Here is a 26,213-nt window from a genome sequence, read left to right as displayed (position 1 = left end):
CCAGACCATCGAGTTCTTGGGCGATTGCGTCAGACCGATCCAGCTCAATTTCCACTCGGTGCCCGGGTTGTCCTGACGCAGTTTGTTCATCTCGTGTTTGTCGCCGGGGGTAGCCAGGTCCGTATAGAAGAGCCGACAGTGCCGCTGAGCTTCGGGCCAGGTCTTCCGTTCGTCAACGAGAACGTACTTGCCAAATATCTGAGACAAGCTCAGCAGGAGCAGCACAGAGCAGAAGGTTCCCTCCATTGCTGTTGAAGAGAGAACCGTGATGCGTCTGGAGTTTTTGACCAGTTTGTTCTGTCACATAAAGTAGTATCAAAGCATTTGAGAGATTTGCATGGGGCGGGCCATTTTAAGAAGTGATCTTCTCTGAATCCAGGAGCTTACACAGTCACCAAAGCAAAGCAGAGAAGTGACGCGTATCTGGAAAATAAGTCCCGAATGGCGCCAGGGTTAAGATCTGAATGCAAATTTGCTCACTTTAGGGTTTTTTTTTTTTTTTTTACCTTTTTAAGTGACTGAGAGAGAATTTTCCTTGGAAAAATATGGCTTTAATACAGGTTCAATTCCCCAAAAAAGCAACACCTTCCTCATGGTCAGCTCAAAAAAGACAAGCGCCAAATACAACGCAGTACTTTCAAGACACTTTAAGAGAGGAAAAACCCAACAATTACACATAATCAAGCAGAGGAGTCGGTGGAAAGGAAAAATTCCCTTTGAATAGGAAGAATCCTGCAGAGCCAGACTCAATGGTGGAGACTTTCTAAAAAAAATCCAACAGAACTGCATAAAGCAAATTGTATTTGTGAACACTTACGCATTCTTAGTCTTTCTGTCACCGACTGTCGTCACTCTTGCCTGAGCTTCGGTTTGCACACCCCCGTGTGGCACATCTTTGGAAAAGAAGCCTTTGTCTCCCTCCCACCTCCCTGCGGTCAGTCCTGAACCATTGCAGTAAGAAGCTGTTCTGTTGCAGAGAACTTCATTTTCACCCTCCAGTCGTCACTGCATGCCCATTGGAGGAAGCATCCAAATCCACGTCATCGGTCTCATTCTAGCTCAAACCCAAAAAGTCCTTCATTCTTAACCCGAATGGCATGTGTTCATCCGTCACATCACTCGCCAAGGCAGTCCCATCGTCCAACTCACACCAGTTGTTCTGCAGCTTGAATTTAACCCAATGAGGAATGCAAATGTACATCTTGGCTGAAAAATGGACTTCATGAACACATATGGAATAAATAAGGTTTAAAATGTTTGCATCAGTCATCTTTGGCAAATCGCATGCTTTCATGCCTCTGTGTTCATCCTCCACTGGCTCTCTTATCGGTGTCATCGATTCTTTCTTTGCAGCTCGCTCCCCTCCGGGTTTGGCCAAGACTCCCCTGTCAGTGCAGGGACTGAAGCCTCATCAGGAGAGAGGATCAGGTCAGATTCTGGAAAGTTCAAGCCCCTGTCATGTACAGAGCATGTCTTTCTTGCAGATGAACATTTTTAGTCTCTGCTGCCCTCAAGTGCTCAAAAGCCAGTCCTGCTTTACAGCTCACCCATCTGCTCCAAATCATGCTTTGCGCTCAAGTGTGTCTCCCCATTTTCCTCCCCCCTCTTTCCTCTTCGCTTCAGACTCTTCTGATTCTAATGATGGAGACCAAGGTAAATCACTCCTAATATCTCCTGTTTCAAGGCAGAAAAAGAAAAAGAGGGAGTGAATTTGAGTGAAAGCTAATGTGATTTTGTGATGTCTTTGTGCTTCGTAGATAATCGTGGTCTTGGAGCTCAGCAGTTCAGTGCTCCTCTGTCTTCCAGCAGTCCCATCCACAGTGCTGATGGGTATGATTTTAGAAGACGTTGACTTTCTTGAACATTCCCAGAACGAGTCGGGGTCGAGGTCAAACATGCTTTGGAGCCTTGTTCAATCATTTTTCAACTACTTTTTCTTCTGCAGTCGAGGGACTGGTTCTCCCATGAACGCCAACCGGCCCGCCTCCCCCGAGGGCTCCCAGGTCAACATCATGGGCATCCACACGGTCCCGGGCAGCCCCAACACGCTCCACCGCACGGTGGCCACCAACACGCCGCCAAGCTCCGCCCTCCAGAGACGCCTGGGTCAGGCCAGCCCCTCGCTGGCGAGACACCCGCCCTCGGGCGGCGTCCCATCAAGCCCTGTGATCGGGAGGAGCTCAAAAATGGCGTTGGCCGGTGTGCCCCCCAGCCCCCTGGAGGCGGCGCCGCGCTACGACTAGCACGCCCAACGAGCTGGGCGCCGCCTCCCGCCAGGGTAGCACCCAGCTGCCCGTCACCCCCGCCTTCCCCGTGACCCCCCAGCTGCCCGAGATGAGACACCTGTCCAGCGGAGACGCTGAGAACAAGAACCTGACGCTGACGCCAGTCAGCGGCGGAAGCACGCCCAACCTGTCCGGCGCACTGCCGGACGTCTCCAAGTCCATATACGGTGAGGATCCGGAGGACGAGACCCGCGTTTGGACTTGCTGGAGGTAACTTGTCGGTTTCCGTCCCTACAGATGGGTATCCCGACATCAAGATGAATGTGAAGTTTGTACAGGACACCTCCAGGTTCTGGTACAAACCAGACATCTCCAGAGAACAAGGTGAGACGAGGACGCCTCAAATAACTTTCACGCGAGTTTTACCCACCCCTCATCGTCTCATACTCTTTTCAGCCATCAACCTGTTGAAGGACCGGGAGCCCGGCACCTTCATCATCAGAGACAGCCACTCCTTCCGTGGCACCTACGGCCTGGCCATGAAGGTGGCGTGCCCGCCGCCGACGGTCCAGCAGAACAAGAAAAGTTCCCTCAGATCCCACAATCTCTTTCGTTCTGTCATTTACGTGACAATGTTTTCAAGTGAAAGAGTTTCGTTAAGTTTTGAGGGTTAGAAAGTGCGACTTTTGAAAATGTAGAACTTCTGAAGGTCTTCCTGGAAACGGGGTGAGACACAATTTTTTGAAAATGCTCCTTTGTCGTGGGAACAGGCAACATCGCAACTTTTTTTTAAAAAAAGTCTTTTATTTCTTCTCCATGGAATTCAGTCAAAACACAGCTTTTTGAGAGTGTGCTAACTCAATGTGCATGTAAATGACAAAAATGCAACTTTTTGAAAACTGTGATTCCATCTCCATGGAAATGGGGGAAATGCAACCTTTTGAAAATGCTCTGGTTCTCTCTCAGTGTAAACAGATGAAAAATGCAACTTTTTGGAAATACTACTGTTGCGCACCATGGCCGTAGTAAACCGTTTTTCTGCACATAAGAACAGTGTTTGCCTCCAGAGTGTCATGACTTCCTGTCAGACAGCACTCCCCTCGACAAGCGAACTCACGTTCCTGCTGTTTCTGTGGAAACAGACGTCATTTTCAAAACATTGCCGTGTAAACGCAAAACTTTCTGGAAACAAGAACAGAAAAATGATGCATTTTTTTACTTGAAGCATCATATAAAGCCTAACTCTCTTTCCTCGTCACCCAGTCGGAGACATGACGAACGAGCTGGTGAGACACTTCCTGATCGAAACGAGCGCCAAAGGCGTCCGCCTGAAGGGCTGCCCCAACGAACCCTACTTTGGTGAGCACCGCTCTGGACGCCGGCGTCGTGGATTCGGGTTTGATCCCCGCTTAACGGAGGCGTCTCTGTGTTTGCAGGGTGCCTCTCGGCCCTGGTGTACCAACACTCCATGACCCCGCTGGCCCTGCCCTGCAAGCTGATGATCCCCACCAAAGGTCGGCCCCGCCCCCCCGGCGACTTGCTCTCACGAAACAAAACTGTGTTCTGACTCTGTTCTCTCAACCAAAGACCCAAACGAAGAAGCACTGGAGTTGGCCACGCCCACTGATCCTGTCCTGGAGCTTCTCAAGCAGGGAGCAGGTGAGCGTCTGGAAAGGAATTGAATTGAAAGTCCTTTATTTTGAAATTGCAGTATTCCAGCAGCACAGACAAAAGAAATATAAATAGAAAAGAAATGTGAAATGTGAAAAATTTACAAAGCACCACCAAGCATAAAAAAATTAAATATAATTTAAATGAAAATGTAGGACAAATATATTTAAATAATAGATGTAAACTAACAGACATAATTAAATATTTTTAAATATAAATTTAAGACAGATATAATTAAATAACAGATAGAAGCTAACAGACACAAATTAAATACAATTTAAATAAAAAATTAATACAGACACATATATACAATATAATAAAAAATGTGAGAAACTCAAAGATATATACACAGCAGTTTCACAGAACTGAATGGATGATGGATTATTGCACGAGATAAATGATTGTCTTGACATTTAGGAGAGTGTGTGTGGTGTGTATGTTTGGTCGAGTCGGAGCAGTGCTTGAACCGTGTTTTTACTTTATCATCCCGTTTTGGAGAAAACCTTGGCGGTTGAATAATCATCACATTGTCACCTTTTTACCTTACAGTTCAGAAGGTTCCAGAAGAAGCTCATGGTAAAGGCCTCTTTGCGCCATTTTGTTCAAAAGCAAGAGGAACGTCTCATTTGATCTAAACAGTGGTTTTTCTTTATTTTTTTGCAGCGTGCAACGTCCTCTACATCAGCTCGGTGGACATGGAGTCTCTGACGGGGCCTCAGGCCGTGGCCAAGGCCATCAGCCAGACGTTGGCCAGCAACCCGCTGCCCGCCGCCACCACCGTGCACTTCAGAGTGTCGGCGCAGGGCATCACGCTCACCGACAGCCAGAGGAAGTGAGCGCCCGCCATTTTTACTGTTTCTTTTAGACGTTTTTCTTCAATCAAATCGTCGTTCAGTTGGGATGATCGCAGAAGTTTTAGCAACTCTTCCCTGTTATTTGAAAAATAAACAGGATTCCATGAATAAAATCAACGCGAGCTGTAAATACAGGACGTTTTTAATATCTGTTTGCTCTCTTTTGTCCTTTTCCTGCAGGATTTTCTTCAGACGGCATTATCCCATCAGCACTTTCTGCGACGTCGATCCCCAGGACAGGAAGTAAGAACTCATTTATCTGTTGACAAAAAAGCCCTCAAAAAAACCTTTTGAGTGTCTAAATTTGGCAAGAAAAAACTTGCAACAACCAAAAATTTAATGATCTTCATAATTTTAAATAAAACAAACCCAGCATTGTCATATTTTTAGTCATTTTAAGTTTTAAAAAGCCAAAATTGTCTTAATTTTGTCATTTTTCCACAAAATAAACCCAGCAATGTAGGATTATTTTTTGTCAGTTTTTGATTTGATGAACAAAATATTGTACAATTATGTCCCTTTTCAATGTAATGTCATTTTCTTCAGATAGTAAAGCCAATAATAATGTCATAATTTTACCATTTTCCGATCAAATAAACACAGTAATGTAATTATTTTGGTGATTTTTCTACATAATAAACCCAGTAATGTATCATTTTAGATGCTTTTCTATGCAATAACCAGAGTTGGTTATGTAACGACAAGTAACGAACGTTACAAGTAGTTAAATTACTTTTGATGGGAACGAGTAGTGTAACGGCACCACTCCTAGATTGGTAGTTAAACTAGCGTTACGACTGAAACGCTACAATCGTTACTTTTACAATGACTGCAAATAGAGCAACCAAAATACGAGGGTGGACCCAAAAGTTCCCGGACTGTAGTTATAACTTTTTATTTTTTAATCTTCGCAATTATTTGAAACTGTCACCTTCAAAATACTCTCCTTTGGCTTGAATACAACGCTGCACCCGAGATTTTCACTGTTCAGAAGAGTCGCCATGACCGTGCGTAACTGTGCCGGAAAGATAGAACTTCGATTTTCGATTTCTTACCTTTCCGCTGCCGCTCCAGTTTCATCTTTGACAACAAAAAGCAGTCGCCTGGGGCCAGATCAGGTGAATATGGCGGTGGGGAGGCTGGCTGGTCACGGTTTTAGTCCAAAAATATGCTTTACGCACAACATTTGGTGCTATTTCTGTGCGTAACGGGGCGTCCTGTGGTCTGCTGTCTGCTATGATGACGCCATTTCCGGGTGCCTTCGTCTCACTGCTTCTAATAACCGCCTGAGGATCATCTGTCTGGATCTCTACAATACTCCCATCAGATCTGCAATGTCACCAAAAGTCCTGCGTGGATCTACCAGGACGTCTTCTTCAGTTTTTGTGACGTTTTCCTCTGTTCTGGAAGTGGATTGTTGTCCTCTGCGTGCCTGGTCTCCGTGATGTAATCTGATTACTCTTAAAGAGCCCAAACCACTCAGACACCCTAAGAATCCTTCTCAAAGAATGTCTGCAACATGGTGAGTGTTTCTGCCGCTGTTTTCCCAATAAAAAACAAAATGTTTTGACAGAGCGCATATCCGTGGATATCCGCCATCTTGAAAAATCAAAGAGCGGGGTGTCACTCTGTCAACACAAACAGTGACTGTCAGCTGACCGCATCACGGGGGAAGACCAAACCTGGCACAGTTATGCATGAGGTTATCCTGTAGTGACATCTAGCGGCCAAAGGCGGAACTTCATTGTATTTTTTTATTAATCGAATCAGTCCGGAAACTTTTGGGTGCCCCCTCGTATTATTATTTAAGCGGAGTTCTTTTTATTACCACCAGTAGATGGAACGGTGACCATAAGAGCAACAACTCGCTATCTCTTCCGGGTCAGGGCTGATGGAACCGTGGATTAGATTGTAATTTCTTCACAGATGGGGTAAAGAAGGAGGCGGCTCAGTGAGGTAAGTTTGAGACGGGGTTATTATCGGGACGAGCTCATGCCGATACTTTATTGATCTTTTGATTTGTCGTCGTCGTCGCCGTATTTTTCCCCTCAGGCTTTACGGATTCGTGGCCCGGAAACAAGGAAGCACAACAGACAACGTGAGCCACCTGTTCGCCGAGCTGGACCCCGACCAGCCCGCCTCCGCCATCGTCAGCTTCGTCTCCAAGGTGATGAAGCGAGGAGACCTCTCCGGCGTCAAGGCGACGGCGATGTCGTCGGAAAACCCCTCTTTTTCGCCGGGACCAGACGGCATGGATCGATTCTTTCTCTCTCTCTCTCTCTCTCTCTCTCTCTCTCTCTCTCTCTCTCTCTCTCTCTCTCTTGTCCTCTCCGCCTTGCCCGGTTTGTCCTTTTTTTGAAGGCATCAGTGTGGATCCAGAGTGGAGCTGTGCACGTGACAAACATGGAGGAGAAACGGCGTCCGCCGGGGTCGCCGGCCCTCCCGCTGGGAGGAGATCAGATGCAAAGGGGACTTTGTACGTTTCAGGGTTTTCTCCGTTTTTAGTTTTTTGTTTTTTTCGTTGACTGACCAAAGGTAGTCGCAATACAAAAGTGCAAGAATGATGTAGCTACTTAAGCCATTGTTACTATTATTTTATTCTGAAAGGACGAAGAAGTGGAGGGAAAAAAAGAAAAGGAAAAAAAAAGTGTTTTTTTTCTTCTCGATCTTCAGGAAAAAAGTTGAGCCTTAACGGCTTTGAAGACTTTATGCATGTTAGCTTGATCTTTAAGCTCGATTCTTCTGACTTCTTCCTCAAAGGCACAAAGAAAAAAAAAAACAAAAAACAAAAAAGAAGTGGCGAAAGCGTTGGAGCGGCCGATTTCTGGGTCTGTTTTGTGTTTTGGAAAGGGCTCTTGCAGTGATTAAAAACTGCGCATGGCAGACCAGATTTTAAAACATGTATGAATCAGTGGCGGCTGCTGGTCTTCCAAAGAGGGGAAGCTCATTTTCAGCATACATTGTAATATGTGTAATCTGTTTTTTGTATGTAAATTCTATTAGCTTTCATGCCTTTTGTACGCCCTGTCAAAGTTAGACAGATCCTCAAAGCCCACTTGTGACCAGACAACACCTCCCTGAGATGGTTTCATCCAGAGGCATGGCCAGCAGTACATTTTATTGGTGACAGCGCTTCAGTCAGCAGCTCACCTGGTCAGACCAGGACAGCTGAAAGGACCTGTTACTTTTCCCCACCTTTCGGCACCAGCTCAGTCTCAGGAGTTGATCTGTCCTGCAGTTTAACACCAATTTTCTCTTCGTAAGGAAGGCTATCAAATGGCTTCGCCAAAATCCGGTCCACAACATTCACATTGTCTGCCGTTGTGTGCAGCTGGCGAGCAGCTGGAGCTGCTGGAGGCTGGAGGCTGTGTGAGAGAAGGGGAGAAGCTCCACAGCTGCTAGTCGAGGACAGAAACCACAGAGAGACCGAAACGAGTCTCCAAACACAACGCTAGTCGTTTTTCACAAACACAAAGTCTCCAGGGATCAGCAAAGCCTCCGAATCAACTCAGCACAACAGAATGAAAAACTTCAGAAGCGCTTTGGTGCATTTTTTTTACTTCAAGATCGCTGATTTGCTCATTTCGCTGTCAATCAAGCTTCAGACAGATCATCCAATCAGCACGCAGAAGCTCAGCGTCCAGGCCAGCCCACTGCCCCATAGACCCCCAGAGACGCTGAGCGTCCGTGGGCGGGACCAGCCCAGTATTTTATCCAATGAGCGTCCAGTTTCACTGCGGCAGAACAACCCACTCCAGCTTCCGCATGGACGCTCAGCGTCCGGCTGTTTAAAGCGCCGTGCCGCTGTGAGGAGGAGTGAGAAAAAAGCCGAGTCAATTACTTGAGATAAGTAGCCGATTCTGAACAAAAGATGAACGTGTTGTAGCGCATATTTAGTCAATGAAATGTTCACACAACAGTAAATATTGGACCACTTATTTTTTGATATTTTAGGGGAAGTTGAGCTTCCCTTGCAGTCTGAGAGCAATCGCCACCGGTATGAATATATAGATACAAGAAGAAGAGGAAGATTAAAAAAAAGAAGAAGAAAAAAGAAAAAGCCACTCGCATCACCTCAAGACTGTTCGTCCACCAGATGGCGCCGCCGCTCATTCGGGCTCCTCTCGCTGCTTTTTGCAAGTTTGAAAAAAACACACTGGAAAAAAACAAAACAAAAAAACAAAACCCAGAGGAGCTGGACCTATGCACTGTTCTCTAAAAAGCATGCTGTTGTTTCCCAGAATGCACCGCCATCCCCCTCATCACTGAAGTCATTCTTATTGCTGTGTACTTTATGAAAAAAAAAATGACAAGAAAAAAAACAAAAAAGACCTTCAAGACTGCATGAACTTAGATTTTTTCCGCTCCTCTCGGAGTCCTTTAGACATTGTTGACGTAGCCACATGACGGTGAGATGCTCTATTTTTACCTTTCGGTTTTAGATCCACATGAGCCAGGGTTATCTTTTTTCTTTTCATTTTCCCTTTTCTTTTTTTTTTTAAAACTTGTTGATTACAATTTTTTTTTTAAAAAAAGACAGATTTTCACACTGTGTGCAAACGCCTGCTTGCTCAACCGTTCACGATAAGCTAAAAAAAAAGAAAAAGTTCATATAAATGTACATAGATATAACTTTGAAAAAGGTGACATAGCGAAAAAGTATTTATTTTTGTTGCTTTGGTCCCCTCATGATTACCCATATATACATATATTGTACAGTTTAGATAAAGAAGATTACCTTAAAATGGGTTGAGAGAAAAAAACAAAACAAAACTTATTTTGGCTAATGATTTCAAAATCTGAAGGATTTTGAAATGTGTTTGAATATATGGTGTACATTACTTTGTACATGTTTGTTTTTCATGTTTGAGTTCAGTTTATTTTTTTATTTTTTGTTCATTTGTTTATTTTTGAGCGAGGCGAAGGCATGGATGAGATAGAAACTGCATGGACAGAAGCATCCCGAGTGTTTTTTCTCCCTCCCCTGTCCGAAACATCGTAGCTGGGTAGACTTTTTAAAAGTTAAGAATCAAAGGAGGAATTAAAAAATAAAATAAACAGAAGTTCAGGAGCAATATGAAAAAACAGCACCCATGATTTTTTTTTTTTTTTTTTGCCAAAGATTCAAACATCTATGCTAAACAGGCTGCATGTTGCTTTTTTTTTTTATTTTTTTTTTTTTATTGTTTATTAAAAAAAAATAGCATCAAGACAGAACACGCCCAAAGGATGGCTTGACAAATGCTCGGTTTCAAAATAAGAGCCTCCAAGTCTTTATTTATTCTTATTTATTGTTTTAAGTTCTCCATTGTCGGAATGTGCGGTGGCGCTTTCTCAAAAGCTGACGGCCCCGTTTTTTTTACACCGCGGCGATTTGGAATTGAAAACGCTTTTGGAAAAAAATAAAAAATTGTGAGGGGGTGCGAGTTTTTCCCCGACTCCGTCGTCATGGAAACGGACGGAAAACAGGAAATGCTGCTACTGCACCACAGGGACGTCGGACGATATCAAAGATGGCGGCGGTGATCTCGTTTTTTAAATCCATATTGGTAGTTTTGTAGTTGAGACTCATCCCATCCGTTGTTTGTCCGTGGAACTTTTCGAAAATGCGCCGACTCTGTCTCCGTGGAAACGGTGGGGAAAGTTCTGGCTGCGCTTGCATGAAGTTTTCGTTCCTTTTTTTATAATCAAGAGCCACTGTTAAAGGATCCAACTGTCTGCGATCTTGGTTTCATCGCAAAAAAAAAAAGTCGTCTTTCTAAACGCCCGAATGCGTTTTCGCCTGAAACGTTGTTGTGTAAACGGGGCCGGAGAGGTACAGCGCACTGAAAAACGGACTGCTTCCATTCAGAGAGTGAAACACAAAACCAAACAAAAAAACGAAATGCGTTGTACCCGTCAGCTTTGAGGCGAGCGTCACCCTGTCGCAGTGAGAGAAAGCGGAAAAGACGGACCGACTCTCTGTTGGGGTGGGATCTGAATGTCGTGTGAATGTTGCTACTCATGGATGTACTGAAAAAAGGGTCTCGGATTTCTGTTTGCGCTTCTCATTTACATTATATTGTCATGGCTTACCTGTTCTTAAGGAGAGACGAAGAAGAAGACAAAAAAAACAAGACATTAAAGCAATACAGATCATTCATTGTGGTGAAAGTCCTTCCCTCTCTGACGTGGAGCAGCAGCTTGAGGGAGTTACTTTAAAGAGCGTTGGGAGATAAAAGCAGGTGTTTGGTAGGAGGGGAATGAGGAAAAGCTGGCTTGAAAACCAAACCCTCTTCATCTCCACGTGTGACCGCGGGTTCACCTGGAGAACATCTGAACCGCCACGGCGGGCTACCATCACAGTCTGGATCCGTCTTCCCCTCCTCACAGTTTCAGATAATGCTAAAAGTAGGAATCATGCCAGTTTGTTGTTCCCTTTAAAGCCCTCTGCCAAGTCCAAGGCATGAAGACTGATGGGAAAACTTGATTTTGTGTATTGAATGGTGTAGTTTCTCATGACGTCACTCCAGACTGTTTAAAGCTGCGTCAGGAAAACTTTGCAGATCACAAATTTTGTCTACTTTATTGACAGTAACTTTGGAGAAAAGGATAGAGAGAGGGACAGAGAGTTCTAGATAGTTATAGGTCTATATAGAGCTCTAGATAGACATCGTGCTATAGATAGGTCTATGTAGAGCTCCAGATAGATATAGTGCTATAGATAGGTCTATATAGAGCTCTAGATATAGTGGTATAGATAGGTCTATAGAGAGCTCTTGATAGAAATAGTGCTATAGATAGGTCTATATAGAGCTCTAGATATAGTGCTATAGAGAGAACTATAGAGAGCTCTGGATAGAAATAGTGCTATAGATAGGTCTATATAGAGCTCTAGATATAGTGCTATAGAGAGAACTATAGAGAGCTCTGGATAGAAATAGTGCTATAGATAGGTCTATATAGAGCTCTAGATATAGTGCTATAGAGAGAACTATAGAGAGCTCTGGATAGATATAGTGCTATAGATAGGTCTATATAGAGCTCTAGACAAATATAGTGCTATAGATAGGTCCAGTGCTTAATTTGTAAATCATAAGGTCCCGGAACGCATGGTGCACATGACAGCGTGGGAATGTCAAGATAGATATAGGTCCCCGAACGCATACAAAAAAACAGTGCTGAAAAAAAAAAAAAAAACGTGCAGAAAAGAACATGCAAATGCCCACATACCATGCTGTGGGACTTACAAGCCTAAATTTCAAATAGCAACCATGGTAAATGTTCTGACAATTATTTACTATTATAATAATAGGGCAGGGGGCAACTTCATTTGGCATCGAGCCAATTTTTGTTTGGGTTTTTTTGTGACCCTCAGCTACACTTCTCCTCACAACTGAGAACTATGGGATGATCACTGAACAACCAGATGAAGATAAAACAACAACAGAACGGTAAACAGCCACGCTAAACCCAGAAATGAAACCTACCAGAACAATGTTTCCCTCGTTCTCTCTAAGCCGCCATGATGACTAGCTCAGACACTTCCTCTCAGAACTGCACTGTCTGTCAATAACAACCTGTCCCGTTCTCTCCCAGATGCTCAGCGTTTAAATCCTATTTCCACCGTCTCAGAAGTTGAGACGCTTCCTGTCGACTGATTTTGGAGCATGAAGGAATCGTTCAAAGCCAGCTAGCTCGTCGGTGGCTAACAGCTAAGCTAACAGCTGACTGAGACACGGAGCTTACAATGGATCACACAAATCTTCTGTTATCATTTAAAATCTGGCACAGCGGCCTAATAACAGTCAGTGTTCTTACCATATTTAAAAGTCCAAAACACTCCACATCACGGCCATGTCCGGATTGTACTCCTCCTCCCTGTTTCGGCTTGGTGTCACTTGCTGGTGTTATTTGGACTCGTTTTGAGCCATCATTGCGTTCCCCTTCCTTCTTTTTTAAAATGACAGTAAATTTAACGGTCTTTTCGACATGTTTCATTCGCCCTTTGCTTACTCTCTTCATCAATAATCTCAGATGCGACAATTTTCTGTCAGAGGCGGGGTTTGATCCAGTGTATCGGCAGATCTGCGGCTCTTTTAAATGGCTTATTTTTTTAACTTTTAATTGTATTAAACAACGTGAAATTAGCGGCATTTGCTCTGTGAATTAATATTTTAATATATATATATTATTTTATGCAATTAAGGTGATGATTTTTTTTTGTCCTGTGACGGAGGTGCCGGATCCGCCCATAGAGGTCCCGGAATACAAACAGATAAAAATCAAGAGGTGCCGGATCCTGTTCCGGCAGGATCCAGCACAAATTAACCCCTGGATAGGTCTAAACAGAGCTCCAGATAGATATAGTGCTATAGCTAGGTCATTATAGAGCTCTCGATAGATATAGTGGTATAGAGCCCTGCCCTAGATAGATTTAGTGCTATCTAGATTGCTCTGGATGTATATAGTGCTATAGATAGATTGATGGAGAGCCCTAGATAGATATAGTGCTTTAGATTGATAGATTGCTCTAGTCTAGATAGATATAGTGCTATAGATAGATCTATAGAGAGCTCTAGATGTAGTGCTTTAGATGGATGGATAGAGCTCTTGGTAGATGTAGTGCGATAGAGATGACATCTTTAGACACTGATATAGCACTGTAGATGGAGATACGGAGCTAGAGAGAGAGGGATTGATAGATAGATGCAAACTCCAGAAGCATCGATAGCACAATTTCTGCAAAAACAGACACAAAATATGTACAAAATATATGTAAAATTTAAAATTTCAAAGTAATAACAGTAACTGTTCATTCCAGGTTTATGTTTTAGGCAAACTGTGATTCCATTAAAGTCACATTCTGTATTTTCTTTCAGCTTTACCCAATCAGTGTAAATCATCATATCAAGAAGTCTTTGGCCTTCTTTTTTTCTTTTTTTTAAAGTTGTTTACCCCCGCACAACTCGGGCTAACTGATCGCATGCGTGTGGCGCCGAGCCACCGCTAGCACGATCCACCACCACCACCGCCAACACAGAGACGGGCAATAAAGAGGCACGATCAGGCGAAGTGCGAGGTTCTCATGGCTGCAGACGGCGTTCAAATGCACAAATATGCATGACACATCAGATTACGTGCACACTGTCGCCCTCTGAGTTTTCGTAGCACATTTAGCGAGTGACAACACAAGCATCACCTTGCTGGAAGGTAACCAGCGGTTTGATCTAATTCGATCCGACGCCTTCTGGCACTTTGACCGACGGGGGGCAAGGAACAACCACGGGCCAAAAAAATGGATGCAGCGGTGGAGTTCTACACCCGGGATCAAACAACGTAGATGTTTCTGGCCTGAAGGTGCCTGACATGGCATTTCTTTTCTGAGTCAAGGACAAGACCGAATATCTGGTTTTCAGTCCGTCTGCAACACGCTTTGAGGGGTTATGAGAGCAACCAGTATGTTTAGCGTTCAAGATAAGACAGTGAAATCAGCTCGATGTGGATATATTCATATAGGGGCGTGAAACAAGGCCTGCTGGCCAAAAATTGGACCACAAGGGGCTCTATTCTGGCATCAAGCTTAAAATTTTAAAAGAAAACTTTCTTCTTGTTTAATTATTATTATTATTATTATTATTATTATTATTATTATTATTATTATTATTTTTGTTATTATTATTATTATTATTATTATTATTATTATTATTATTGAACCCTGAGTCTTGAAAAATATCCACCTTGTTGTTGCAAAACTAGCATCAAAGTCATGCTGTTTGTAAAATACCCAAAATGCAACAGCTGTCAGATGCATGACTTTGCCTTTATGTTGAGATCACAGTCATTTTTTTCACAGTGACTGTTTGATTTTGCAAAAATATACATTTTCATCCGCAGAAGACTCCTAAATTTAAATTTACACGCAGTATTTTACTCACTCAGGATGAAATTGGCCTGTTTTGAACTAAAATAAGACACTGTTTACATGACAGAACGCATTGTTTTTGCATTTTACTTTGATGGATATCATATTTGACATTTAAAAGTTCAATTAAATCCATTTTATTTCTGAACAGAAAAAGACTACACCTCTTTTTTTTTCCCCCTGCCATTTTCACGCAACACCTGAACCAAAACAAGTGTAATGGAAATGTGTGCAGTGTGTGAGAGGCATCTCACCCAGGTATGACCTTCCCACACAACAGCCGGGCTGGTTTTGGAAAAACCTGACCCCTGAAACATGCAGATGCCACTGGACTGTAAATATTCAAACAAGGGGAAAATTCCCACTCCGCTCTTATCGCATGGAAAGATCAACCTGCTTGTTTTGGTTTGCACTCCATCTCCTCCCACTTCTAGATTTCTAAACCCATGTATGACAAGCAGAGGTCGATCATAAAAATGAAAGTGCTCAAAGTTCATGGGTGACGTCGGCGATCTGTGATTATCCTCTCAGCAGAGAGCTTGATTTAGCCCATTTGCGAAGGAAAACACTCCTAACTCTTGTCATATCCGCAAGTCTGCCTGATTCACAGCTCCTGAGGGTTTCCTTAAGATAACAGCAGCGGGTTGGAGCTTATTAGAGGTGGAAACTGGGCTTCTCCTTCGCCTTTTTGGTCAGGAAGAGGCTGTCGGAGCGCTCTCCTCTGAGAGAGGCCAGCTGTCCTCCGGCCAACGGCGGCAGAAACCCGGCGAAGCAAAACCCCCCCTGGTCCCCGCGACGGCTTCACGCTCGTGTGAAATCTCTCCGGAACAGCGAGCGTGCATTCGGGTCCCGTCACGTGAGGGTTCACAGAAAATGAGGCAAACGTTGAGCGAAGAAGCATTGTAGCTGATTTTAGAATAACACTCTTTGACAGGCTGTGTGAAGCAATTGGAACTTTTGGGCAAAAAGCAGCCAGAAAACAGCTGACTTTCCACAAAGCCTGCTAATGCAAAACAAGCTAGCTAATGCTAACGCTAGTTAGCAATGCTCATGCAGTTGGTCAGGAGGACTGAGGCTGACATGAAAACCTATCACTTTTACTTTTTTGTTCAAGAAATGTTTTGTATTGACACAGTTTTGAAAATAATGCCTGTTGCCATGGAAATGGCAGAAAAACTGAAGTCAAACTATTCACTACAGGCGTGGTGCGCATGTACATTAGTAGCATTTTCGAAAAGTTGCGTGTTCTCCAATATATATGGAGTGACAGCATTTTAGAAAAGTTGCATTTTCCCCATTTCCATGCAAACGAAGTTGGAAAATTTTCAGAAAGTTGGGTTTTCCACCGTTACACATTGGCCAGGTCCTCGCGTGTTCAAAAGTTGTGTTTTCCATCACACTTAAAGAGATGGAGTTGGTGTATTTGCGAAAAGTTCCACAGAAAGTTGCACTTTCATCCGACAAACGGAAGCTCAAAATGCTTCAAAATGTTTCTGTTCGAGTTGGTCAGGTTTGATTTGGCACAAAAGCCGGTGTTTAAATGAAGCTAATGCTCAAGCTAACATCTGTATAGCTATGAAAAAAAACAGTCCCGGGGAGCAAATGGAGGCCCTGAGAAAGGAAGTATGAGGCTTCTTTGGCCAACAGCCCTCAAAACCCCCAAACATTCCTACTTGGAGTTATTATTTTCACTGCTTCGATAACATGAATTATCCTGTATCCTGTCAATCATTCCAGCAGTCCCGGGTCTTCATGATCTCATGGCTTCATTTACAGCCATTCATATTTTTCCTGAGAGCTACAGAGTTGGGAAGAAAAAAAAAAGATGGCCTCTTACAACTCTTTCAGTTTTTACGGCCATGCATTGCCAAAATGATTTGCTATTCAGATCCTCGCCGTCATAAAAGAGATATAAAACCTTCAAGCCTGCAGTGTGCGTGTTCGCACTGACGCGAAAGAATCCGAACCGCGGCAGGAATGAGGTCTCGGTGGTCGGAGGGAGTTCAGAGTGGACGGGGGTCGCCTGCTTCACATGATTACAGCACTTCATGTGTGAGAGAAAACTGTAAGAAAAAAAAAACCAGAGGACCCCAGACGTGAGCCATGTGGCGCTCCATTTTACGAGGCTTGGAACGGGTTCATCCTCGGACAGAATCTCCCAAAACGGTCGCAGCGTATGAAGCTTAATTCGGTTCAGGTGTTCTTTTTATTCGGGCAGATAAAGTGCCTTTTATCTTTGAGTCTCCCAAGGCAGAAGATTTTGAAACCGGTTCGAAATCCTGGATTGATGTGAGACAATCAACGGTCTTTCCAAAGTTAATAACCTCCCTGCTTTGAGTTGGTTTTGAAAAGGCAGCGATAATTACCAGCATGAATGAACATGACCACCACCATTTATTTCCTGCATTTAAGGGAGCACTGGTTCCATTACACAGCCATTATTTAGTCTGTCGGCTTTGCCAACGGCAATAAAAATTGAGACGATCTCCTCCACACATTCATTCAAATACAAAACTGCCAGAATGCTGGAGAAAGTTCCTCTATCCTCACACACCTTCGGTCTTTTTCACTGTGACAAACTGATTTGTTTAAGGAATCGGAGCATATGTTCCCTCACGCTCTCGGAACACGGCGTGCAGTAAATTCCTGAATGCATAAAAAGCACGTATCCAGCACCTTGTAAATCTGCTGGAGTCCGGCATAGCTAGAATTCTTTAAGGGTCGGAGGAGTTCGGCGTTAAAAGGATATCGAACGCGTGATACCGTGTATCTCCAGTATGGTATGTGCCTGTGTTTTATTCATAACGTTTTCTTTCTCACTCTGTATTTTCTTTCCCACCATGCATCATTCCATTCATTTTTAGGAGAAGGTAAAGTGTAAAAAAATGAACATATCAAAGCCTTTTTCAGTGGAATAATTATTCATTTAGTGCTGAAAGATGTATGCAGACCAGTGTGGGAGTCCGAACAGCAATGATTCTCCCAAACTGGATCCTCAGGTGATGGAAGCAGGCGATTTGGTTTCAATATGAAATGTAGAAATCTGAGTATTTATTCTCCTGCTGTTCTCTGACTTGGCCAGCCGTCATAATTTGTTTTATGGACTTGGACTTGGACTTGTTTGGTGGGTTGGTTGGTTGGTTAGGTGGTCAGTCGGTCCCTTGGTTGGTTTATGGACTTGGACTTGCTTAGGTGACTGGTTGGTTTGTTGGTTGGTTGGTCGGTCGGTCGGTTGGTTGGCTTATAGACTTGGACTTGGCTAGGGTTAGGGTTTAGTTTGGTTAGTTGGTTTTTCAGTCTGTCGGTTGGTTTATAGACTTGGTTCAGCAACTGGTCAGTTGGTCAGTCGGTCAGTTACTTTATGCACTTGGACTTGGTTTAGTGACTGGTTGGTCAGTCAGTGAGTCGGTCAGTCAGTTGGTTCTGGACTTGAACTTGGTTCCGTGACTGGTTGGTTGGTTGGTTGGTTGGTCGATTGATGGACTTGAACTTAGTTTGATAACTGGTTGGCTGGTTACTTGGTTGGTTGGTTGACTGCGTGGTCAGTCAGTCGCTCGGTTGGTTGGTTCATGGACTTGGACTTGGTTCGGTAACTGGTCGGGCAGTTGGTTTATGGACTTGGAAATGGTTCGGTATCTGGTTGGTTGGTTACTGGACTTGGTTCAGGGACTTTTTTTTTTTTTGGTTGGTTTGTCGGTTGGCTTTGCACTAATTAATTTCTAAATCATCTTAAATTGTCATTATTGTTATCATTAAAAGTTTCAAAGGAAAAAATATTTTTGGAAACAATTTTCAAAATATTTTGTGTGGTTTACATGAATGATGCCAGAAAACTTTTATCCCCTTTTTAAAGTCCTGTTTTAGGAGGAGAATCTTTTTGGAAAGCTTTTTTTTTTTTTTTTTTTTTTTTTTTTTTTTCACAATCAACAGTAAAGGGGTTTACATGGATTCCTGATTTTTTGGACCTGGCGGGCAGCTCTGATAGCAAAGATCTTGTTTCCCCTTATCTCTCCAACAGTATCAGCACTCTCTCTTCGTGTGCTTTCAATTACAGAAGACTGTAATCGATACCAGTCAGATCAGATTTTTACGACAGAGGAAAAACACTGGGCCAACAGGTTGCATGGGGTGAAGCAGTAACAATATATCATCTCTCTCACTCTTGATGCAGCTATTGCTTCACTCTATCAGTCAAATATTCTTAACCTCAGATGACACCTGGCATTCATCTGGACATATCCCCCATTATGTTGAACTGGTAATCCAGTGGAGACGTGTTTCACCTGCGCTTGATTGTGTGATTGTCGGCACCTGGTGGCTGCACTAAAAAGTCTTCCGGCTTCTGTTCTGTGTCTTGCTGCTGGTTTGTCTATATCCCAGGGATGTTTTACTCTCATAATCATTGACAATTTTGTGCTTCTGGGTTTGTTTGTTTTTTGTTTTTCTGGGATTGAGTTGCTTCTCTTTGGTTCCTTGTGTGTCTGTTAGTTAACAGAGAACCTGCCTTGTTATTTCAAAATGAAGACGTGCTCAGCTGAGATGCAACGTGAAGACTTGATGTGGCTCAAACTGAATTCTTTCTGCCGGGGGGGAAGGAGAGCAGACGTATTGTTTCCGAAACGAGCGGCGCTCCAGCAGAGGCTTCTGGAGCCGGTCGTGTCGACACCTGCCAAAGTAATCGATGAACCACTGGCATCGGTCGTCAAGCCTGTCAAGACACACGATACAAACTACTCCTGTTGCATGGAAACACACAGACACGCACGCACGCACGCACGCACGCACACACACACAAACACACACACACACACACACACACACACACACACAAAGATCCCAAGTCTGCCTGGAAAAGTCTGTGTAAAGGAAGTGAAAAAGCATAATTCACTCTCTTTTAGTGAATGTCAGAGGTGCCTTTGAGCAACACTTAACCCACCGCAGTGCTCGGCAGAAGCCTGTGGTTTTCACTGAGTGGGATCGTGTGCAAGCTCAGCAGAAACTCGAGAGAGATAAGGGTGAGAAAAGAAACATGAGGGCCATCGAAGTCAGAGTCAGAAGATCCTGAATGGCTGTGGCGAGTTTCAAACTCCGCATGTTGCCTGAGCTGACGGTTCGCAGCGTTGGGTTTTCACATCAAGCCTGTCTCCCAGCCATTTTTGAATCAGCCTCTCTGTCCTGGGGAAAAATGTCAGAGCAGTATTACTTTGGATAAAGACATCAATATGACACCTAAACTACTCACTCCACACAATTTCCTGAGGCCAGTTTGTGTGCGCAGTGTCCAATCACAGCTCTGTAATTTCCCTCAGCACTTGGGTTAAAACACACATAAAAAAAAAAAAAAGATTGATTTGTTTAATTCTCTGATTCTTTGACATTTTGGAAGTAAAATCTTCCTGTAATTCACAAACCAAACAGACATTGCAAAAATACGTTTTGTTCGATTTCCTGCTCTGTTTCTCATCCTCCAGCACCTGACATTTATTTCACAACCACTTCAAGCACCGTATCGGGAAGCACCGCGTTATGCAATGTTAGCTTTCCAGAATATGAATCCTTGGGTTGTTTTGCAAGAGATTAACTTCAGAAAATAAACCCTGTGCACATATTGAATCAGGAAATCTCGGCTTTGATGGGAGTTTAGGAAAAAGGATCCTGATTAAATTTACTTTACACTTGTTTCTGTCGCTTCCTGTCCGGTATTCTCTTTCCAAGCAGCATAATTTTTTTTGTGATCTTGTGTGACGAATTAAACAACCAGATAACAAGAAACCAAAACAATTTGTGGAACGATGTAGATAATTTGTCATTTTTAATGGATTCAATGTGAGCTCTGAATGTATGTCTATGACCATTTTCAGTTTTTCAGCATTTGAGTTGTTGCCTACAGGTCAACCTGTGAGCGTAATACCATCCCAATGGAGAGAGCCTTACACTGCGCGCTTTTATACATGCAGAATAAATGCTGGAACTTGGAGTGAATGGATAGTTTCAGTACAAGCCAAGACTACAATCAGGAATCTCTTCAGGCATCTTTCTCAGAACATTAATATAGAGCTTCTGTCCTCTGTGTGCGGCTAATTCTGCAGAGACCGTGCTCTTGAGGATTGGCCATATAGTTGTTTACGAGCCACATGTGTGCAGTCACTAATGCACGCAGGCTGTTAGTAATGTAAACAAACGAGTGCCGATGTAGACGTAGGAATTAGATATGGCTCCCATGAAAAGGACGACATAAACAAAATCAGATGGGACTTTAAAACAGTTCCCACTTTGGGAGAACGGCGTCTCGTCGATGCCTGCAGGCTACGTGGCGTGGCACGAAAATATTTTTTAACTCCAGCTCATCCGAGGTACAGGAATGTAGATTTTTTCCCCCCCCCTCGGTGTCCAGCGAGCGTCGTGTGAGGTGAAGGGAGGCAGAAAATCACAGGGCTCCGTGCAACAGCTCGCCGATGAGCCGTGCGTGCTGCGGCTGTTTTCCCTTCCCCTCTGCCTCCTGTGTGAAGAAGCTGCTGACAGAGCCTGTAATGACAGTGCTGCAAATGTTTCACGCACGCACTCTGTGACAATTTTTAAAAACAGTTACTCAGGGTTGGACTCGATGGTCTTGAAAAACGCTTCACTGATTTAGGATGGCGTCATCGGCGTAGAGGTTGGTTTATTGAATTGGACGTCTCGAGATTTAATCAAGCTTCCATCTGGAAATACATGCAAGAAGTCAATAAATTGCAGTCGCAGAGCAGTGTTGCTGCATGTGGTTTGACAGCATGAAATGTACTCTCCGAAAAGAAAATCTACCCTGATGTCACGCGATCAATTATGCGACCGCCCTCGAAGCTTAAAACGCGCACGCTCGACGCCTCCGAGCCGAGCTGTCGTCGTCTCTGGCGAACTTCTGCAAAGTTGTTCAGCGTCGCAGCGGGCCGGGACAGTTTCTCTCACAAAAACAGCCGCACCTCGGCCGTCACTCAAGCGGCCCGCTGGGTATCGCCCCCCCCCCCCCCCTCCTCTACAGGCTCTTCTCCCCCCTACATCTTTCCATCACAACAACAACGGGCTACCCTCATCCATCATCCTGACACTGAGTGTTCTCCCTTTGACTGCACAGGATGTCATCTCCTCGCAGGTTTCGGCGGGGGTGGGGGCGCCGGAGGAATAATGGCTGTTTACGATGTGTTTATGCGTGGTGCTGTGGGACGTTGTCGCGGGGCCCCTAGCTCTGGAGGTCCAACTGTAATTTGACAGTTTTCAAGGACTTCAGGAACCGAATCGCCTGTCTGTCTAAATAAGGGCGACCTGCCTCAGTTCTTTTGAAGGCTTCCATCACAGAGTCTAAAAATATACTGCATTTTCTTTTTTTTCTTTTTTTATCAGCACATGTGAGTGGTTCTCGGCCCATGCCAGCAACAAAATGTAACATCTTGCATGTAATGAGTGCAATTTCCTTCTTCCTCCTTGGGTTGATATGGCATTATGAATGTTCAGGAACTCGCGGTCCTCCCACACAATCATCTGCTACCATGCTTGCACATTGCAAAGCATCTTAAAAAGTGGTCTCATAATCAGATGCTTCTGATCCAGCGGAAGTTCAATTTATTTATTTATTTATTTTTCTTTGCACTGATAACTTCTCTCGCAGCGGATTGGGGAAAGTTGGGGATGGCGGTGGGGAATATGCTGCGATGGCTTTTCGTATCGGTTCAGTAGTCAAGAAGTGGAGATGAAATGGGAATTATGATGCTGCAGAGTGCATGATAACAAACCACCCCTCCTCCCTCTCTCTGATCTGCTGTAAGAGGATCTGTGGGCCTGGATTTGGCATGGCAGCTGTACAAGGCACCAAGCTTCCAAGCACACCGTATCTGTTTGCTTTGGATACTGGTGTTGTTGCGAGCCTCCCGCAAGAGGATAATATTTCTTTGTAATTAATTGCAGCCTGTTCTGTCTTTTGGCTGGGGGAAGGAAGCTGGTTTGCAAACAGAGGGAGATGGAAACTTTGCTTCCTCGCTGGCCGTGGTTGAGTTGGAGCAGCTGGATAGAAGCAGCAGGAAGAGCTACCCTCATCTGCAAAAACTCCGGTCCGGGCCCCCGTGGCGGCGAGGGCCTGCCCTGCTCAAACACTCTGCAGAAGACTGATTACCTTCCACTCCTGGCCCTGCAGAATCTGAAAGATTTTTTTTCTTTACTTTTTTGACTTTAATCAAATTGCCAGCAAGTTTCAAAGCTACGTCACATGTTTTCGAAAGAGGGGTGAAAAGGCTTGATGTTCAGCTGCGTTTGTCTGTTGCCTGATGTCAATGGGTTCATTAACTTTGGCACAAGCGCCCCTTCAACTGGCATCAAGAAGAGTACAAGCAGTGCATGCAGCATAATCCCAGAGAAATGCCACTGTCTAAAGCCATAATCCTGGAGGGCTTTGGGACTCTCCATGCAAACACAGTAAAACAAACAAAAAACCAGAGATTTAAGTATCACTTTAATCCTGAAAGTAAACATTTCAGGAACGATTTGCAGGATCCAGGTGAGGCTGCCTCCTCAAGACACCAAAGCAACCTTGAGTTTGCTCATTAAACCCTTAATGAAAAAAAGAATAATCTCTTAGAACTTTTTAGAAAGAATAAGTCCTTTATGCAATGGGCCCGAACATCAACATGCAGATGGCACACATCCGGCTCTGGCAAAACACAAGAGTGACTCTGTGTGCGAAGCGAGGGGAAGAAAAAAAGAAGACGTGTCCCCCCGACACATTTCCATCAACTCCTGAAGTGTGATTGTAGGAGCCTGTAGGAGAAACTGTGACTCAGGCCCCACTTATGGCATGTCATTAAATCTGCACTGGGTATTAAGACGTGTCAGTGACAGCTTAGTGAAAGGTTTACTTTGCATTGTTTTTCTTTTCACGGGGAGTGCAGCAGCTCGGCTATTTCGGGGGGAACGGATTGACGGGAGTTGGGAAATTGGGTCTTCACAGCTGTAGTTGAAAGAAAAGCAAGTCAGAGGGGAGCTTGATGATTCACCAAAAAAAAAAAAAAAGGAACAAGTGTTTGGTTTAATACAATCTGACAATTTTATACTTGGTTCTTTCAGCCAGTGTCATTAAATTTAATTACATGTGATGAAGCAGGTGCTGAGAGTCACTCATGTAAACCGGATGTAGGAATAATTTACAATAGGGTTGTCCAGTTTTGGTCCTTGAGGACCAGTGTCGACTTCCTGATCTGATTGCATTGATTTGATTTCATTATATGACTCACTCAAGGGAATGTTCTGTTGGGACAATTGTTCAAATGGAAACATCTGGCCAGAAACCATTAATACCAATATTAAAAAATAGTTTTTTGATTGATTTTTAAAGATTTTTTTGCTCATCCATCTTTTCAAATCCAAGCCCAAGACGGGCCGGGACCTTCCCACTATGAGGCAGGACTACAAGCCACTGCGCCCTATTTTATTTTGTTTTTTAAGATATTATAAGTTCTTAAAAACTCTGTGATGCATGAAAAACCCCAAATTCTAGCTCAATTATTCAGGAAATGCAGGTGGTTCACCACACCATTCAACAAGTTGGTCTGGTATCATTTTGCTCTCCTGCAACTCAACGACATGCAAGAAAGGTTAGAAGCTAGTGTCTCTACATTTTCTATAGTTGGGGAGTTTTATATGATGGACTGGTGGTCAGTGTCAGCTGGGATGGTTTTCAGACAGCTATGACCATAACTGGGATGTAGCGGATCTAGAAGACAAATGGATGGATTCATCACTATTGGCTATCACTATATATTCAGACAATTTTTGGATGCAGCCTTTAAAAACATGGCTGTCCAAGACCAGATTTAGTTGCTATGACTTTGTAGACCTGCTTTGAGAAAGATTCCCAATATTCGGAGAGAGTATTGCCAAAAGAAATCAGATGGTCTTGAACCTGAGCCAAGCCAATCAGTCGAGGTGCCAGTTTTCTGACTTCAGAAAGAGAAATAGAGCTCGTAAAACATGAGACGACAGCCGAAGCCGAAGCTGTGCCTCAATCCCTGTTTCTGTCTTCTGAACATAACCCCCTCTGACTCATCCCAGCATCACAATGCCGTCCTGTTTTGGTATCGAATGTCCCGCGAAGAGACAAGGTTCTGGCAGCAGCCCGTTTGTCTCCAGACACGAGAACGCCGGCCACAGTTCGGCTGCGCTCTTTGAAAGTTGACGCAGAATAACAGGGAGCAGGTAGGGTTTGTTAGTAGTCTTCATCATGCACATTTCCACGATTCTCATCAGTGTACAATCTCCAGAAAAATGCAGAGCTCAGCACGTCTGATAGGAATCTGCAAGACTCGTGGAAACTTTTTTTTTTTCCCTCTCTCTTGCCCTCCTGTCACGTCCTTGGCCTCTCACATTGCTACGATACATAAGATCCCCAAGGATATTGACAAAAGCCAAATTTCTGGGATTGTGTAGATAACCTACCTGACACGAACCGTGCCAGCGTCGTAAAACAAATCCCCCTTAGATCTGCACTCCCACCGCAGATTCCCCACATACTAACACATCATTGTACACATGCCAAAAACCTGCAGAAGATAATTTACCTCTGAGGGTGTAAAACAAGTGTACCGGTGTTTATACAAGCCCACACTCACAGGGAAGCTGATTTAACACTGCAGTGTTTGGAGGGACTTGGATTTACTGCAAAACAGGCCCAACAAAAGTCTTGCAAATCTGATTTTGGTCACTAAATATTGACATCCTTGCCATGTTTTTGCAGGCAGAAAGCGGCTTGTCGTCGTCGTACAGTGTGAAAAGTACAAAAGTTTGCTGTGAGCATGCACGAGTGTGTCGGCTGAATTCCCATCTGCCCCAAAGCGCGTCTTTCACCTCGGCACGCATTCTTTCCTTTGAGGGAGCCGAGGGAAGACGCCTCGTGGAGAATACCGCGCTGCAGGCTGACGAGACGAAATTAAAGGTGTTGCTTCGAATCTGACACATTTACGGCTTGATTGAAGGGTGCAGGGGCGGCGTGTGAACGCTAACCTCGTCAGCAGATTTCACTGAATGATTTAGACGGATTACACACGGAGTGCCCCGTGCGGTGATTAGGTAACTGGGCCGGCATGGCGGCATAGCGGTTCGCACCGTCATCTCACGGTTGAGAGAACCAGTGCAGAAAATGTGGGTAATGACAGAAAATCTCGCTGGGGGAAAGTCATTTCCAGCCATTGTTCCAGTTGGTGAAACAGTGACCACCGGTTTTCTACTTTGTTTACGGAAGACGTGAGATTACATGTTAGCTTTTAGAGCCACAATAATCGCTCTGGAATGTTTATGGAGTTCATGCAGCTCGAGTTTAAGTTCTGTTTCTGTTTCTTTGTCCCCAAAATTCACAATTTTATAATCAGGATATCAGTCCATTCTGAAATGATACCATCAGTGTGAAAACATTCATTTGAGGTTATTCAGACCCTGTTTACACAACATGCTCTTTTAGATTCTTGATATCTTGTTTTGTTTCTCTGATTTTAATGTAATTCTACGTGTTTTTTGCTATACAAATAAACCTACCCTGCCTTG

At 44.0% G+C, this 26,213-nt stretch overlaps 1 protein-coding gene across 1 annotated transcript; it reads left to right on the top strand.

The window, feature by feature from the left end:
* The first annotated feature begins 2,186 nt into the window (after positions 1-2,186).
* On the top strand, positions 2,187-7,148 carry LOC115383604 (tensin-1-like). The gene is made up of 13 exons (XM_030085737.1): positions 2,187-2,191; positions 2,244-2,452; positions 2,523-2,609; positions 2,682-2,810; positions 3,489-3,584; positions 3,662-3,739; positions 3,813-3,884; positions 4,446-4,472; positions 4,560-4,728; positions 4,931-4,993; positions 6,677-6,706; positions 6,803-6,964; positions 7,112-7,148. Exons 1-13 carry the CDS (start codon positions 2,187-2,189, stop codon positions 7,146-7,148), a joined length of 1,164 nt encoding a protein of 387 aa, XP_029941597.1.
* The last annotated feature ends 19,065 nt before the right edge of the window (positions 7,149-26,213 follow it).

Source organism: Salarias fasciatus (assembly GCF_902148845.1).
Source record: "Salarias fasciatus chromosome 23 unlocalized genomic scaffold, fSalaFa1.1 super_scaffold_20, whole genome shotgun sequence".
Classification (NCBI taxonomy): Eukaryota; Metazoa; Chordata; class Actinopteri; order Blenniiformes; family Blenniidae; genus Salarias; species Salarias fasciatus.
The sequence above is the reverse complement of the archived record's forward strand: the minus strand, read 5'-3'. Positions and strand labels throughout refer to the sequence as shown.

Excerpts from the sequence above, each read along its gene's own strand:
- LOC115383604 (XM_030085737.1), top strand. Across the intron at positions 3,585-3,661 it reads CCCCAACGAACCCTACTTTG|GGTGCCTCTCGGCCCTGGTG; the intron begins GTGAGCACCGCT and ends CTGTGTTTGCAG. Across the intron at positions 4,473-4,559 it reads GGTTCCAGAAGAAGCTCATG|CGTGCAACGTCCTCTACATC; the intron begins GTAAAGGCCTCT and ends ATTTTTTTGCAG.